The sequence below is a fragment of the Sardina pilchardus genome, chromosome 4 (genome assembly GCF_963854185.1).
Source record: "Sardina pilchardus chromosome 4, fSarPil1.1, whole genome shotgun sequence".
Lineage (NCBI taxonomy): Eukaryota > Metazoa > Chordata > Actinopteri > Clupeiformes > Clupeidae > Sardina > Sardina pilchardus.
The window spans coordinates 7604359-7623021 of NC_084997.1; the positions used below are offsets into that span (position 1 = coordinate 7604359).

An 18663-nucleotide genomic window follows, 5' to 3' on the forward strand; every position below is an offset into this window, starting at 1 on the left:
TGTTTGCATGAGCACACAAGCTTTATCAAGCCCACTTTCATCAAATAAGACTTGCCTCTCCATTCATGGGGCAAAACTAATTATGCTTTCGAGTTCCAGTGGGCAAATGGGAGCCGGAATGCATTCTTCTTTGAAACTCGGAATTAGAAATAAGATTGTTTTCCTGGACCGGCACCAAATCGATTGTCAGACACTGCACCAGTTGGACGATCCCCTCCCCCTGCTCGGAGCACAATCTGCACAACCAAGTGCTAATTGTTAATAAGAGATTTAAGCATAATTGATTTTCCACTTTATCTGACTTCAATTTACATTGAAGTCATACCTTATTTCCCCGCTGGCCAATTCAACCAAATGTTGTGTTTTCCGCAGAGGCACAAATTGCCAAAACAACTGCGGCTGTCCCCTCAGGGAAATGCTGCGGAGTTCGGCCTCTCGGCTGCGCGTTTAAACGGGGCTAACTTTGTGTAATTACTTTCCTAAACGTCTGAGCCAGCCAGCAGGGGACCATCTAATGTGTGCTTGAAGATCGCTAGAACATTTAAGCTCGGAACAAACATTAAAGCCCAAATGACTGCGCTGGCAGTGCGGAAAGTCAACAAATAGACACTTAGCGCTCCTTCATCCTCCCCCGCGCTCAGAGAAGCATGTCGGCTCCCGCGAACGCATCTGTCGTCAGGGATGCTAGCGCTGCTCTTTTGTTTCAGGAGGCGTATTGTACATGTGGAGGGCCACTGGGCCTGCCAAAAGAGCGCTCACTGTGCTGAGTGAATCGGCCCCAGCACTTGAACCCAGACAGAGAGAGAGAGGGACAGAGAAAGAGGGCATGCACGCACGCACATGCACACACACACACACATAAACACACACACACACACACATCTACACCTACACACACACACACACACACATAAACACACACATAAACACACACACACACACACACACACACACACACACACACACACATCTACACGTACACCTACACACACACACACACACACACACACACACACACACACACACACCTACAACTACAGCTACACATACAGTATACACACACACACACACACACACTGAAACACACAGCACAGAAATATTGGTCTCTCAGCGGAGACAAAGGTAAATGTTGAGCCTGTCTGCGGTCTCTGGGTCGTTATTTTGCAGGCCAGTTGAGATGAGGTGTGTTATGGTTTGACCCGTGACAGAACGATGTCAGAGCCCTGTCCGTGAGAGAGGTGACCTTTGGAAGAGTGACTTTCAGGGGTGATGCGTGCTTTTTCAGAGCACATTGATCGGCTCTCCCGTGGCAATCACTGAAGTTGTTTCGCTTTTCACTCAAGAAAATGTAGGGTGAGATAATTAAGCTGTTATAGGTTATAAATCGAGTTTTGTTTTAACAGTCATTTCTGCACAAAATGTACTATTTCTCTCTCTCTCTCTATCTCTCTTCCTTTCTCTCATCCCCTCTCTCTTCTTCTCTCTCTCCCTTCCTCTGCGTGTTTGTGTGAGCCATGATGCAAGTCTCACAGAATACATCTTTCAAAACAGTTTGATAACTTTATACACAATTACAAGTATGATTGATGATAAACTCAACAAACGTGTGTGTGGTGTGTTCCTGTTGATTTGGGACAAGCTTTCAGGATAAGCTAGGCCAACATAAAGACCGTTTTTTAGATATTCATTCTCTAAAGGCCTTTCATCTCTTTTGCATGTCTCCATTGAAACCTGAAGAAAATGAGTTTTGCTCGAGGTCCTCCACAATAATGTCACATTTAAATTCACTTTGTTCTTGCTGGCAGATCAATGTGTTGTAAAGGACTTCTCTCTCTGATCTCTCTCTTTCTTTCTTTCTTTCTTTCTTTTTTCCTTTCTCTCTCTCTTTCTCTCTCTCATCAGTCACTAGGTCTGAAGCACAGTCCTTGAGCCCAGAGTCTCTTAAGTCACTGCAGTGACCTGTCTTGAGATGAGATTTGGTTTCCATGGCGACCGGGAGAATGTGCCAGGAAGATATCCTGAGTGGGCTCATCCTTGGACATCAGCCTTTCGAAGGACCACACCTGTTCAATATCCTGACCAACAGGAGGTCGACTCATTAACGTGGATGTGGAGTATTCTCGGTGCTGTAGTGGACCTAGTAGGTGGGCAGGTGGATGCATAGTGGACAATGCGTCCATCTACAGTATGCAGACATTTTATTGACTGCATAGATCCGTGTGAAACTGAAGTGCAACACAGGGTGTTACTGAAGGCAATGAGGTCAGTTATGAAGCATCAGTGGAGAGCCGACACATGTCTATTAGGTAAGGAAGAGAGCTGAGCACAGGAAACTGCCTTTTTTGGTGCTGTCAGTTGTCTCAGAAAACAAGTTGCTATTCTGAGTATTAGGTCTTGGGTGGTCATAATTGATCATTGGATGAGGTGTGGATGTGAACTGTGTATGAGATGTTTAGATGATCACAGCGGTACTTTAATTGTCATGAATCCAACTGTTTTCATAAAATAAAAGTTTGTTCACATTTCAAGAATGAGCATGCACACTAATTCTACTATCTGACTATCTGCTATCTAGAATTTGCATGGCTGTTCAATTGGATTCTAAAAAGAATACACCACCCCTTTTAATAGTTGAAATTCCAATTGAAAGGGCCAGTTTTACTCTGATTAAGGTGTTTGGGTATTTTATTCCATTTGAGGCATGAATCCGATTAGAACGGAACTAAATGTGCAGTCACAAACAGGTCACAACAAAATCTTCACTGTTTATCATCCTTGGCCATCTCAGCTCTGTAAGAACAGCACGATGGGTCTCAGCATGATGACTTACTGCTAAGTAGCCCATTAAAGTATTGTGTGGAAAGGTTTCGAAATTGTTTCGAAATCGATACCAAAACTACTGTAGATGGTACTGGATGAAAGAAATTGATTTATCATTTCAACCCACACAGTTGAATAAGAACAAGCAAAGACAGGCCATCTGTATATCAACAGAAGTAATTCTGAAGCCAGAAAAGCACGTCTGTCATGCACGTTTGTCTGCTGGCTGCACAAATAATTGCCTCTCTGGAACAATTAAGTTAACTTTGGCCATTGGGCTAAGTGCTATCAAAGTTGCGCCGCGGGCCAGAGCCAGTGAGTGCACGCATTGAAACGTGAGAGGTATGTATCAACTCGTCTTCATCAAAGGGATATTCTGCCATTTTTGGAAATACGCTCATTTTCCACCTCCCCTCGAGCAAAACAATCGATATTTACCTTGTTCCCGTTCATCCAGCCATTCTTTGAGTCTGGCGATACAACTTTTAGCTTCAGCCTAGCATAGATCATTGAATCGGATTAGACCAATAGCTTCTCGCCTGCTAGCTTCATGTTTAAAAGTGATTAAGATTTCTGGTAATTTTCCCATTTAAAACGTGTCTCCTCTCAAGTTAGAAAGTGCAATAAGACCAACTGAAAATGAAATCTGGCGTTTTTCTAGGCTGATTTGACATGGAACTACACTCTCATCTGGCGTAATAATCAAGGCAACTTGCAAACGTACATAGGCGCAGTGATATCGTACGCAGCATCTGAAAATAGTCCCCATAGACAACAGCAATCTCACATAGGTGTTGCTATTGTCAAGGTGGGGCAGGGCAGAGTGAAGTGCAGCAAATTTGGCATCCTCTGTGCTCCTGTTCTGACTGGGTGAATTGGAAGAGGTTCGGTGAGGGTGGTGAGCAGGTCTTGAGGTGGGCCAGGACCAGCCTCTCCATGCACTTGATGATGACGGGGTGAGTGCAGCTGGATGGAGGTCATTACGGCTCGTTGCAGTGGAGTGCGTTAGCACTGGCATGATGGAGGTGGTTTTAACGCACGCGGGGACAGCTGCCACTCTGCACTCAGCAGTGTTTTCAAAACGCTGCTGAAGTGCCTAGTCAGCCCCCTCTGGTCACACTCCCACTGTCCCTACTGTTGGTTTCACACAAGTTTGTTGTTTACTGATAGCAGGATGCAGTTCTTTCATGGCAAGATTATAGCATTAGCATCCGGTGGTATACAGGCTGCTATTACTACAGTTGAGGTAAACTCTGGGAAGATAGAGAGGATGTGTGTGTCCTCTGGATTACATTGGTACGCTTTGACAGAAATGTAATGCAGCAGGTTTGCATGGAAATATTGTCATTCCACAAAATTGGATGGAAGTAGACTGCAACCAAGCAGCAAATGAAATTGTCTTACAGTGCTTTCATGATTATGAGTGATGGCAGTAGAGATGGTGCATAGCATCCAACCAGTCAACTGGCTGTTACAAAAAGGACCAGTTGTAGCTTGTAGTCTACATTTTCGACATATTAAAATCATTTCCCCTTGATGAGGATGTATGGGAGAAGATAGAGGTAGAATTACAATGACAAAAGAGCTTTTGGTCTTTTAAATGTTATCAGATTATACTCCCTAGTCCCTACCACAATATTGGAGTTATTATTAATAAACAAATTAAATCGTTTGATCATCTATCAATGCTGCATGTTATAAAGTATCTAAACAGCAGATGGCTGTTTACAGTGTTACAAAATAAATGTGTCCTTTTTTCAGTTAGAGTGGTTGCTTCCTTTCTTTGAATTTCATTCATTCATGTACAGTACTCAACTGAGTGATGTTTTAAGTCCTTTCATATATGCTTCAGTAAAATCACTTAGATTTGTTGACGCTAAAATGGTTCTGTGAGACCATTGTAATGAAAGGCATCTTTTCCCTTTGTTGACATACAGGGAACTTTACAGCTTTGACTTGCAATTATATACGCATTCAAAGGCCCTCCTGGCCCTGCAGTAAACCTATGCTGTGAATATCTGCTCTCTAATTTGATTGGTCCAAAAGAAAACCCAGACCACTCTGCATTTACAGCGCCATCTTTCATAGAGGCACGGAAGGAAGGAAGGACGCCTCCAAATAAAGAACTGCTGGCAGTAGGAGTCTCAGCTTTTGGAGCGCAGCCCACTCTTTTGTTGGACTCATCAATGAGTATTGCGATGGCTTGCATGCAGAAACACTCACACACACACGCACACACACACACACACGCACACACTCGCACACACTCGCACACACACACACAAACACACTCGCACACACACACACACACACACACACACACACACACACACACACACACACACACACACACACACATCCACACACACACACACATGCACACAGACGCACACAGCGCTGGTTATCAGTGGCTCTCAGTCAGCCACCCTGCATGGCTCCCACATGTGAGGAAGTCCCGACTAATCCACTGTCGAGCTCCCCCGTGTGCCCTGGTGTGGACGTGCATCTGTTGCTCTGGTGTCGGCGCGTGCGGCCTTGACTCCCAGGCAGACCTGTGGGTCTTAATTCCGGCAGTCTGTGGGGTGCATGTCTTCCGCCTGCTATGCCAAATGGATTTTCATTAAGCTCTCGGCTGTGGGCTGTGCCAAAACTTTGATTGAGGGGAACGTTTCATCTATTTTCAGTTGGTTTTTCTTCTGGCCCTCACTCTTGCTTCTTCTCCACTGTGCTGCCCACTTGGGCTGCATGTTGATGCCGTTTCCCCCCCTTCTTCCTCTTGAAGGAATTACTTTTCCTGAATGTTTGGTCTTTGATGTTGGTGGATGAACAGAGCTCAGAGCAAAGAGGCGAAAAGCAATTCCAGACAGTGAGGCAGAAAAGGGGCCTCCCCACTTTGATCATTATAGCCGGGAATTTCCGATTTTCCATCGGCAAGTCGTCATGGTGGTAATATAGGATATAAGAATGCTCTTTTTCCTTTTTCCGTTGCATCATTTACATCTGTTATCATGCCACGGTAGTGAGAGCCAGATCCTATCCTGGTCACTCAAGCAGTGAAGTGTTCGGTGGAAAGGGGTATTACACAAGAACAAATGAAAACAACAACACAACGGTCTCCATGGCATATCTCCATGGCAACATCTGTATCACATACCCACGTCCTCTTGATGCACCCATATCTTGGCCTTATCTGGCTCTCTGTGTTCTCTCGTCACCCTCTCTCCATTCCACTCGCTCCATATCTCTCGTCGCCTCCATTATTTTCCACTCTTTCTGTACGTTTACATTTTTCTAAGATCTTGCCAGATGTGAGTAAGCCTCTTATAACCCAAATATGTCCCTAACACAGACTCAGTTTCTAGCCAGAATTCTCTGTTAAAGATAGTAGGATAATTCCAGTGATTTTTGGTCAAAACAACACGCACATAACTGTGCTGGGGATCCCTGAATTGTATCCTGGGCTCCCATCGCTCGCCAGTTTTTGTGGCACATTTTCAACAAGCGCGTGTTTCTCATTTATCATAAGGCCTGCGCTCTTGCAGTAGATCTGCAAGAGATGGATGGGTCCACTTTACTGGCCCTCTGTCCTCACTCTTCACCAGCACCTCCAACCCCACAGAACTCTAGATGGATGAGTCTGATTGTTTATTCCCTGAATGACACCACCTCAGTCAGACATCCATTTGTTGAGAGGGGGATATTTTTTTTTTTAACTGGATCAGTGACGTGATAAGTCAGTTGATGAGTGTCACATTAAGGTGAAAGTCATGTTAGTCATCAGATCAGTCGTTTATCTACTACCCTATTGTAAGAGGAAGCGAAACCTGAGAGGGAACTTGTGTCTTTCATGGCTGCAACCTTTATGTTCTGATCTTGATGGCTGGAAAATATCTACTGAGAGGTGTCTTTTACAGGAACTGGCTGACATCTGACTGACATCAAATCAGTACAGACATCTACAGAAAAATACCCATTCATGTATGCACAGATATGCAGAGGCACAAATATGAACATGCACCTTACCCCTCCAGCTGCCTCTCCTAACAATAAGCCCTCTCTACATAAAGTCTGGGCTACCCCTTGTTGTCTAGCAGCAGCAGCGCAGGGGTTAGCCGTTGGCTCCCACAGCCTCCAGACTGAGTGGGGTTGATGGTGATTGATTACTGGGGTGTAGGTAGGCCAGTGCTGGGCTGTTGATTGCCACATGGGAGCTGGAGGATGAGAACCGCAGAGCCGACACAGCAGAAAAAGCACCTCAGCACCAAACAGCGGGGCCATGGTGTTAAGAAATCAGCGGCATCCAAAAACAAAGCACCAAGAAAACACTTTCATGGAAATTCTCATTTATCAACGTTTATAATTTGGCTGGTAAAGTTCCACAAATTGTAAGGCACTGCAGCTATGAAAAAAAGTAATAATAATATGTTTTATCAGTGAGGGATCTGACTACCATCTGTCCTAATGCGATTTTGAATGGCCAGATAGTGAGTTGGTCTAGTCCTAGGAGTCCAACCCTCCAGCATTGCTGTTTGTCCCCTTCTGAAAGGTTGGTTTTGTTACACTGCCTAAATGTTTTGGCAGAGACTCTAATCCAGTTCAATGATCCATCTTCTGTGGGACTTCCATTCCATCTGCCGCAGATTGAAGGCAAACATCTGCTGCGGAGAGACGCACCTTCATGATTAAGCCCAAGACATGACCATGAATATGCTGAAAAATCAGTCCCAGCTTTCACATTCACAGCATTTACACCCACCCTCCAACAGACACTCGTAACCAGTCAGTGATTTTACTCTTAAAGACGCACTCCCACAGTTTATAACGCCCCTATCTCCTCTCTGTCCCTGTAAAGTATGCATTCAAAAGTTGTTCTCGTTCAACTCCAAAATCCCCTGGCTTAATGTATAACTGTACACCTTGCTCCTCATTTACAAAATTGGGCTCTCTCTGGTCATGCCCTCTCTCCACACGCTGTTCGCCTGCTTCTGACTGCTGCAGCTGGCACGTTAGCTAGCTTGTGCCTATGAGGAATTGTAGGGTTTGGTTCTGTACCCTTATAACGCATTCATCGACTGATGATGCCTCAGCCTGAATTGGCCCTCCTGATCTGTGTTTTGAATCTATGTTCCGATGCTCTATGCAGAAATCCTCGGTCATGACATTAACTGCAGTGCTTATTTCACATTATATCTTGTAAAACATAGGAGACATATAGCCTATAGGAGACATCCTACGGACATGTTAACAAGGTTAAAAACTGGATTTGCTCCAGAGGTGGTCTTTTACTCTCGTTATTAGGGCAAGAGGAAGCTGTCCAAACGCCTTTGAACACAAACACACACACACACACGCACACAGATTGTTCATCCTATCCCTCCAAGGGCAGATTGGATGTCTGTATGTGTCACAGGTGCTTACAGGGACACATCACATAGGGTGTTTCTCACTGGTGGATGGGAAGCTGCTAAAAGGTTTTCCCCAAACGGGTTGGAGGGCTGCCTGCATAGCGGCCATGCCTGCCTGGGAGGATGTGTCAGACGGAGACGGTGTTTAAGGCGCTGAAGTATTGAATTATTTCCTGACAGCAGTGGCGACCTCTCCGCCCGGGGAGGGTCAGTGGCCGACTGACAGAGATGGATTCAGTCGTTCCGCCTGTCGTTGCGGTGAGCGAGGTCCGCCTGCTCTGGGGTCGGATTAAGAACGGGAGTAACAATCTCATCAGCCCCCCAACAGCCCCCGGCCCCCTTCCTGCGCCCTCCAAGCGCCGCAAGATTGTCCAGTACGGCCGGGCCATTTTGCACCAAGTCAAAGGCCACTCTATTCAGTGACTGACGTAGCTGCCAAAAGCTCCAAGACTCCACTGTGCCGTTTACTGCAAGCATTTAAGCAATGTTTACAACAGCGTTTATTTGATCTGGTAGCAAGCCAAAAAATACACTTCCTGGACGGCCGGAATGTGTTCCAGAAGCCTAATAAGATGACATGCCCCTTTAGTTGTTTGTTTGTCTGTCTGATAGACTGACTTTCTGACTTTTATTTGCTGAGGAAATAGTCAGAAATCTCCTCCGACTCTTGAACTAAAAATGCAACAAGCAGGTCTGGCTATCCTGAAGCTTATTCTACACTGTCTGATAAACATGAACTGGCTTTAATTCAATGCCAGCTGCTGTACACCACTGTCGGTGAAGTGAGACATCTGCAGCAGTGCTCTGTAAAGTGGTGCCGGTAATAAGGCGTAGATCATCGGCACTTTTCCATCTGGAGATCAGAAAGAAGTGCGATGCCATTTCCATTTCCCTGTAGTTTAGCCCCAAGGCTGAGAGGGAAAGTAAGTGAGATAAGAAAATGGGCTTTCTGTATTCTGTTTACCTGCTGGCCACGGCTTTGGTTTTGTGGTTTGATGAGCAATCAGATCTATATGCAGAGATGTTTAAAACCAAATGATTATAAATAAAGCACATCACATTTCATGCCGGAATTATTTATACGGCACAAGATACCAAAATAATAATGATAATGTGTAGGCTACCTGTAAAATAGTTCATCTGAAATTCACAGCAAGTACTGCACATTCCCGTCATTATATGCAATGGATAATTCAATCATTCTTCACCTTGATATACACCCATATGCAAACTGAATAATGCAGATGGACATAACGTTAATGTGTAATGCTAAATTAACTATTTGGTTAACACATGCTTTTGCAGGCCCTAGCTCAAATGTGAAGGCTTATGTACTATACACACGCAGACATAAGAGACACAAGTCAGACGGGAGGGGGGTTGGTGGGGGGGGGGGGGGGGTTGATGAGAAGGTGCAATGAAAGAGAGAGCCGCCATTCCATTGTCACTCACCACATCTCATTTTTCTTTAGGGGAGGGATGGTCCATTTACACACAAGAAAGTACTCTTAACCACAGTAACAAATCAACAGTTGCCTTCATGCCTTCACCACTGCCTTCCCTTCTCACCACAACTATGGGGATAAGCAGACTACTTATCTGCGCACATGCCCTGAGGCACAACAACACTCCAAACAACACCTGAAAACCCACGTGCCAAAGTATCACACACGCACGCACACATTCCACCCCAAACCAGTCAAAGTGAATTAGACCTGTGAGTTTTGACACACAAGTGATTTGGAGAAGCAGAGAGGTCTGTGAGAATTTAAGATTGACCAGTGGATTGCTACTCATGGCCCAAACTTCTCCTAGCACATCTGTCAAATAAGTAAAACTTGTGTTCATCATGATGACACGTACACCACATTAGATAACTTACACCTCACTGTGGATTTCATAAACAGATGACAGATACTGCCTGACTTGGTAACAAGAGCCACTTTCTTTCTTTCTTTCTTTCTCTCTCTCATTCCCCTCTAACACTAACACTTAACTACATTACACTGGGTAATGACCTGGTGAGGCCAACAGATACATTTCACGTACATTCATGAATGTACTACATACGCCCTGTTCTCATTTTCAGAGGAAGAGACTCTCTCGCACATGGAGAACAACACCAGGACACCACACATTTAAAAAAAAAACAACTGATTTAATTTCTATTGGCTGTCTTCCATATGACGGACGACGTTGCCATGGTTTCTTGAACCCACCTTTATGGTGAATCCCAGAACATTGGTAATTACATTCCCATCTGTCTCTCCCTACAATCCTCCATTCATCATCATCACAACAATTTCATTAGTTCCCCGCACATTAAGAGCACTGCGCCATAATTGGACAGAGACAGGGATTAGAACAGCACGACTCTCTAACTGCGTTTGACAAGGTTAATCCCTCAAACTTGTTTGTTTTTTTTGTTTGCTTGTTTTGTTGTTTTTTCCCCCTCGTTGTTGTTGCTTATACAGAAATCTTTTTTGAGGCGGGGGTGTTTTTTTAAGGAAGGCACTTCATCAAAGCTTCCTGCCTGGCGTCTGAGGAAAGGCTAGTCTCACCCCCTGCGGTTGCATTTTTTCAGCACACACACACACACACACACACACACACACACACACACACACACACACACACACGCACGCACACACGCACGCACGCACGCACACACACACACACACACACACACACACACACACACACACACACACACACAGTACCCTTGGCATGGGCAGAGGAGTCCTGTGGAGAGGACAGGGGGCACTCAGGCCTTCATAAGGAAATGCAATTAGACTCATGCTTCTGAGATAGCCATGGCGAGCAGTAGTGGGCTGGCAAGGGGGAGGCGATGCCCGCCTGTCATCGTGACGCAGCCAAACTGCCTGGCTGAGGCAGTGGCCATGACAGGGGCTTGGGGGTAAAGGAGGCTTTGAGTCATAATGTACCCCACCACCCACCAGTCCAGACCGCATTCCACTGTTATTAAAACACATCTTCCTCAGAACTACTCACCGGCAAATCACCAGCAGCAATGTGGACCATTGGGACCTCATGAAACTCATGAGTCAATTATACATGCCTTCTTATGCAGAGGAATTGATCCCCATTCTGCGCCCATAGACATGAATTACGATGAAGTATCTTGCTCCACCTTAACTGTCTTTGTTCATGACCTGAAATGGTCAGAAGGGTTTGAGGGCCCCTGTCAAAATACCGGATCTCCTCATTTGGGCAAAGATGGTAGCTTTTTTTGTAGGCGAACTCTGAAGTTTGTCTGAAAAGAACCAAAGCTACCATCTTTGCTCGTACAAGGAGATCCGGGTGTTAATTGAAGCAAACTAGACTATGGCAAGTTGCATTGCGATTTAGCTCTGGTGTGGCAAAAATCTAAATTTGCCATCTTAACATAGGCTACCAAAGATCACATGGGCCTCTCGAAGGCAGAGGGCAAAAGTGTGTTGAGCAAAACATCTATTTCAGACTTTTTTGTCCTTGCGAGAGTTTAACAGGTGCAATTCAAGACCCCCTTGTTATTTTCCCATAGGAAAAATAGTTAGATACCAGATCTCAAAGAGGGCAGCTTTTTTGTGGCCGAACTTCAGAGTTCTAATTCTCAGTGCATTGCATTTGTTTCTGAAGGTAAGCTATACATTGTCATGCCATGAACAGCCAACAGGAGGGGATCACATACAGCAGCAGGGATCATTGGCAGACACTGAAAGGCCACAGACGCTGCTTAAAGGGTAAGGCAGGACAGAGCTAGAAAGAGAGAGTTGCGACACTCTTTGATGTTGCCGCCACATGATCAAAAGTTCCAAAAAACCTGGGCTGAATGGCTGAACCGCAGGAGGGTGGGATGTACTTCTGGATGCTGGAGGGTGTAATCAATTAACTCATTGACTACTGACCAAGAGATTGGCTGTTAAGAGTTCCAAAAATCCCATAACACGGAAGTAGTAGTAGGAAAAAGCACTGCCATTTTCTCCTATGTAGGTCTATGGGAGTGTCGCCACTCTGTTTTATCAACCGCTCTAGGGCAGGCTAATTAGCATGAGGTTAACTAGATGTACTGCAAAGCGATACACAATATGACCGCCTCTCAGTCCTGCACATTCTCTCCGCAAATATCAATCACGCTTTTGTTTCCATCTTCTACTCCATCCCCTACTGCAACTTTTATGTATGTAAAATGAGTGTGTGCATGTGTGCGCTTGCTTTTATGTATGAGTGCTTCTCTGTCTATGAGTGTGTGTGTGTGTGTGTGTGTGTGTGTGTGTCTGCTTGTCTGCTTGTGTGTGTGTTTTATGTGTCTATGTGTATATGTTCACTATGTTCAGTGTCGTCACTGTCTGTTCAGTGTCGTCACTGTCACTCCAATATTAGACCACACACACACACACACACGCAGGCACACACGCGCACACACACACACACACACACACACACAGATACACCCACAGAGAGAGAGAGAGAGAAAGAGAGAACACACACAGAACACAGACACTGAGAGAGAGAGAGAGAGAGAGAGAGAAAGAGAACACACACAGAATATGCATAAACACAAACACACACATGCAAACACACACACACAAGCACACAGAAACGCACCCAGGCACACACACACACACAGAAACGCACCCAGGCACACACACGCACACACACTCACACAGGCTATAGTACATCACACACACACTCACTTCTCAGCTCCGGTGGTCTCACACAGTGCTGCATCTCACAAAATGTACTCAAAGATGTGTTACCCCTTTTCCACCGCCACAACCAGGTGCTGGTTCCGGGCTGGTGCTAGTGCCAGTTCGGTGCTGGTGCTACCAGCCGAGTGCCAGAGTAGTGCTGCGTCGTTACGTCACTGTATACATGCGCTTTTGCATCCCAAAACAACCAGCAGAAATGGAGACGTGGTGGAGAAACTTATTACGATTAACTTTGAGCACAAAAAGCTCAAATGTCGAGAGAGTTCAACTGTATCACTGTGTCCATTTGTGGAATAAAACCGGACGTGCCCTAAATGTTGCATGTGTATTAACATTAGCACTTGATTAGCACCCGTTGTTATGGTTATGACTACGCTGCTTTTTTTGCTGCTAGCTAACGTTTGTTAGCATGACCAGAAACACCACAGTAGTTCATATCAGCATGCTAGGTGCTATGTGTTTTCAATTGGTTCTAATGGGTCAACAAGCTAACAAGCTAACTTTACCGTTCGGGAGCTTATAACCTACAATGACCTGTGTGTCCTGAACACATTTGTGTCGCATATAAACAATAAACCGTATCAAAATTAGCTATTAAAAGTGGTCAAGAAACCTTTATTCACATTGAATATTTCCAGTTACGACCCCCGGAGCCGCCGCCATTGTTTTCTGATTTTTTTTGTTACTCCCGCCTCTGTGGACAACGCAAGCTTCTGATTTGCTGAAATCCCGCTCCCAACACCTGACGTACTGGTCTCATTTCTGGACCAGCTCAAAGTTGGTGCTGAGTTGGAACCAGTTTTCCTGGCCCAGAGCCAGGTTATTTTGTGTGGAAAAGCAAAGAACCGGTTCCAGACTTGGCACTGGCTCCGAACCAGCACCAGAACCGTGTCGTTGGAAAAGGGGTATGTGTGTGTGTGTGTGTGTGTGTGTGTGTGTGTGTGTGTGTGCGCGCACTGTGCATCTGTGTGTGTGTGAGTGTGAGGTGTGTGCACTGTGCATCTGTGTGTGTGTGTGTGTGTGTGTGTGTGTGTGTGTGAGGTGTATGTGTGTGTGTGTGTGTGTGTGTACTGTGCATCTGTGTGTGTGTGTGTGTGTGTGTGTGAGTGAGGGTGTGTGTGTACATGCGTGTGGGCGTGCTTGTGCATGTGTTTGTGTAATTGTTTATGTACGTGTGTGTGTGTGTGTGCTGGTGCATGTGTGTGTGTGTGTGAGTGAGGGTGTGTGTGTACATGCGTGTGGGCGTGTTTGTGCATGTGTTTGTGTAATTGTTTATGTACATGTGTGTGTGTGTGTGTGTGTGTGTGTGTGTGTGTGTGCTGGTGCATGTGTGTGTGTGTGTGTGTGTGTGTGTGTAGGTATGTGTCTGTGTGTGTGTGTGTGTTCCTGCATGTTTGTGTGTGTGTGTGTGTGTGTGTGTGTGTGTGTGTGTGTGTGTGACCGTAGCGTCCAGCACCCAGAGCAACCCTTCGCTTAATACCACCATCTACAGGCCGATGTGTATACAGTCCTGATTGTTCACATAAATCCATTTATTTTATAGCCCCCATGGATGAAATTCCACAAAACTTGGCATACTCCCAGAGGGTGTCAGGTTAATCACACATGAAATGTGGTGCAGTTCATAACATCTCAACTGAAGACATACCATAAACATTTTGTCATCCTTGGTGCCACGGTTCAGGTAGTTATTTAGGAAAAACTGTAATTTTTGGGCTTCGGGGGAGGGGGGGGTCAGCGGGGGGTTGGAGTGACCCCTGGGACGAAACCACCAATTTTCATGTGCCCCGGTATTACGGTGTCCCGGGAATCGTTGACCAAAAATATGACGGGAAAAATACGTCTATAGAATACGCTACGCTAGCGGCAGTCATAATTAAGGGGGATCAGAAGGTGCTATGAAACATTCACTGTTCTCACCAAACCCATGTTGTCTCACCTTATTAATTACTCTTAACCACAACGACAAACGCCACCAACAGTTGCCTTCATCATTGCCTTCCATTCTCACCACAACTATGGGGATAAGCAGACTACTTATCAGCTCACATGCCCTGAGGCACAACACTCCAAACAACACCTGAAAACCAGAGCGGTAGATAAAACGACACTCCCATAGACCTCCAAAGGAAAAAATGGCAGCGCTTTTTCCAGACTATTTCCTCGTTATGGGGCTTTTGGAACTGTTTACAGCCAATCTCTTGGTCAGTAGTCAATGAGTTAATTGATTACACACAGAGGTACATCCCACCCTCCTGCGATTCAGCCATTCAGCACAGGTTATTTTGGAACTTTTGATCGTGACGGTAACATCAAAGAGTGTCGCAACTCTCTCTTTCTATGGCTCTGCTGAAAACCCACGTGCCAAAGTATCACACACACATTCCACTCTAAACCAGTCTAATTAAAGGCTTGTCACACACAAGCGATTTGGAGAATTTAAGATTGACCAGTGGATTGCTCATGGCTCAAACTTCTCCTAGCACATCTGTCAAATTAAAACTTGTGTCCATCATAATGACACATACACCACATTAGATAACTTACACCTCACTGTGGATTTCAACACATGACAGATATTGCCTGACTGGATAACAAGAGCCTCTTTCTTTCTCTCTCATCTTCTTCATTCTCCTCTAACACTAAGCTTATAATCTTATATGTAGCCTAGTTATATGATCATGATCAGTAATTATCACTTATTAATGTAACCTATTAAGTAAGGTGATGACATAATATCCAATAGACCTCTGAAGTTCGCCTAAAAAAAAGCTACCATATTGAGATATCTTGAGATTTTTTCTATGGGAAAGTAACATGGAGATTTTGAATTATCGCACCTGTTAAACTCTCGCAGGGATGAAAACATTGGAAATGCAGATGTTTTGCGTTACACAGTTAGCTGCCTTCTAGTGGATACTGTGATCTTCGGTAGGTGAAGACGGCACACTTTGGTCTTTGCTACCCCAGAGCTAACAAACTTGCCATAGGCAATTAGCTTCTATTAACACCCGGATCTCCTAATATGGGCAAAGATGGCAGCTTTGGGTCCTTTTTGTAGGCGAACTTCAGAGGTCTATAGACCATATCCACTACACGGCAGTGGACAAAACTGTGTAGTGAAAAACGTCTGCATTTCCAATGTCATCATCCCCGCGAGAGTTTAACAGGTGCGATAATTGAAAGTCCCCATGTTATTCCCATAGAGAAAAATCGCAAAATACCGGATCTCCTTATTTGGGCAAAGATGGTGCCTTTTTTGTAGGCGAACTTCAGAGGTCTATTATCAAGGCTCACATTCATTGGGTTAAATTTCTACTAGCCTACATAGACCTCTGAAGTTCGCCTACAAAAAGGATCCAAAGCTGCCATCTTTGCCCATATAAGGAGATCCGGGAGTTAATTGAAGCTAACTGCCTATGGCAAGTTGCATTGTAAGTTAGCTTTGGGGTAGCAAAGATCAAAGTGTGCTGTCTTCACCTGCCGAAGATCACCGTATCCATTAGAAGGCAGTAGACAAAACTGTGTAGTGAAAAACGTCTGCATTTCAAATGTCATCATCCCCGCGAGAGTTTAACAGGTGCGATTATTGAAAATCCCCATGTTATTTTCCCATAGAAAAAATCTCAAGATACCGGATCTCCTTATTTGGGCAAAGATGGTGGCTTTTTTGTAGGCGAACTTCAGAGGTCTATGGTAGGACTTCAGCCTTGTTAATTGGTTGATTAATTGACCGCAGCTGTTGCATGGTCCAAGTGCAGGTTCCTGTGATCAGTAATTTAAAAGACACGCCCAGAAAGATCAGTATAAAACACAGTGGCTTCTAGGCCTCAAATACCACTTGCTCCTTTCTCTTTTGTGACACACGTTGTGGTGAGAACAGCATCATTCGAGATGGCATCCGGCGGCCTCCAGATCCTGGGCACTACTCTGGCGATTATTGGTTGGATTGGTAGCATCATCATTTGCGCTCTGCCTATGTGGAAGGTGACTGCATTTATTGGCAACAACATTGTCACAGCTCAGATCTTCTGGGAAGGCCTGTGGATGAACTGTGTGAAGCAGAGCACCGGGCAGATGCAATGCAAGGTCTACGACTCCATGCTGGCTCTCCCACGGGACCTACAGGCTGCACGTGCTCTGGTCGTCATTTCCATCCTGGTGACCGTGATGGGTATCCTGTTAGCCGTCGCTGGAGGGAAGTGCACCAACTGCCTGGAGAATGGCGTCGGCAAGGCCAGAGTGGTCATTGCCGCTGGGGTGTTCTTTCTGGTCGGCGGTGCCCTCTGCTTGATCCCAGTCTCCTGGTCCGCCCACTCGGTCATCAGGGATTTCTACAACCCCATCATCGTCGACGCGCAACGCCGGGAGCTGGGCGCGTCCCTCTTCATCGGTTGGGGGTCCGCCGGACTGCTGCTTCTCGGAGGAGCTCTTCTCTGCTGCCAGTGCCCCAAGAATGACGACCGTGGCTACTCTGCAAAGTATTCGGCTCCAAGGTCCACCTCTAGCGGGAGAGCCTACGTGTGACTCAAAGGTTACGAACTCTACTCTACATTGGGTTAAATGATTTTACTGAGCATGTTCACCTTCTCTTTTATTTGAATAAATTATTGAAATTTTAAGTATTCTTGGTCGTACTTTTTTTTTTTTCCTTGCCACCGATGCGTTTAGACTTTAGTTATCGGCAGATACAGGTGGATCTCCATTAGAATATTGTAAACTTTTAATAAACAGAACTTGCATTTATATGGATATCAATTCCAAGAGTCTGGAGGAAGAGTGTAGATTCACTAAATTCCAAGTTGCTTGAGGTCCAGTTTAATTTTTACAGTCTGTGACTTGGGGCATCATGTCCTCTGCTGGGGCTGGTCCAATCAACTACAAAAAAACCATATGGATCCTGCCTTTTGTTCAGCTCTGACCCAAGTCCTCACCGACATCAGAGATGTGAATTCCTCTTGGGCTAGGCAAAGGGGAAAATATGACCCCACCTCAATGTCTCTGCATAGACCTCTGAAGTTTGCCTACAAAAAGCTACTGTCTTTGCCCAAAATAAGGAGATCTGGTATCTTGAGATTTTTTCTGTGTGAAAATAACATGGGGATTGTGAATTATCGCACCGGTTAAACTCTCTCAGGGATGAAGAAATTGGAAATGCAGACGTTTTGTCCTCCGCCTTCAAGTGGATTGTGTGATCTTCGGTAGGTGAAGACGCCGGCACACTTTGATCTTTGCTACCCCAGAGCTAAAGCACTTGTGCACAGTAGAGCTGTAATCGGGCCTTAAAAGTTAGACCCGACGAGGCCCGAGCCCGACAGTGTTCAACCCTAATGCCAACATTAGGCTATACTCTGTCTACCTTATGCATCTAAGACTCAATATTTGGTTACCATTTGAAAACCTTTACTTGAGTAGGCTACATGTTTTTGTGGAGGAAAATCCATTTTCAAATCTTTCTCGCACTCGAAACGCATGCATCACCTGACCACTAATTTACCGCGGAAGCCTGAGCCCGGCCCGAGCCCGTGCGAAGTGACAAAAATTAAGACCGAACCCAACCCGCCGGGTTCGGGCAAAGATCTTCAGCTCTAGTGCCCAGTCATGTTAGTCTGGTTTTCACCATACTAAACTCAATCTTTTAAGATTGAGCTGCTGGGCGAAATTCTAATTCCCCGAAAGTTCAGGCAGTGTTTACCCAGCCTACAGTCATGTTGGAACAGGAAGGG

At 45.3% G+C, this 18663-nt stretch overlaps 1 protein-coding gene across 1 annotated transcript; it reads left to right on the forward strand.

Moving 5' to 3' along the window:
• Window positions 1–16766: 16766 nt before the first annotated feature.
• On the forward strand, window positions 16767–17559 carry LOC134078192 (claudin-like protein ZF-A89). The gene has a single exon (XM_062533934.1). The coding sequence runs from the start codon at window positions 16832–16834 to the stop codon at window positions 17462–17464; it is 633 nt and encodes a 210-aa protein (XP_062389918.1). The 5' UTR covers window positions 16767–16831; the 3' UTR covers window positions 17465–17559.
• The last annotated feature ends 1104 nt before the right edge of the window (window positions 17560–18663 follow it).

Coding starts and splice junctions, on each gene's coding strand:
- LOC134078192 (XM_062533934.1), top strand. CDS start 16,832: ATGGCATCCGGCGGCCTCCAGATCCTGGGCACTACTCTGGCGATTATT.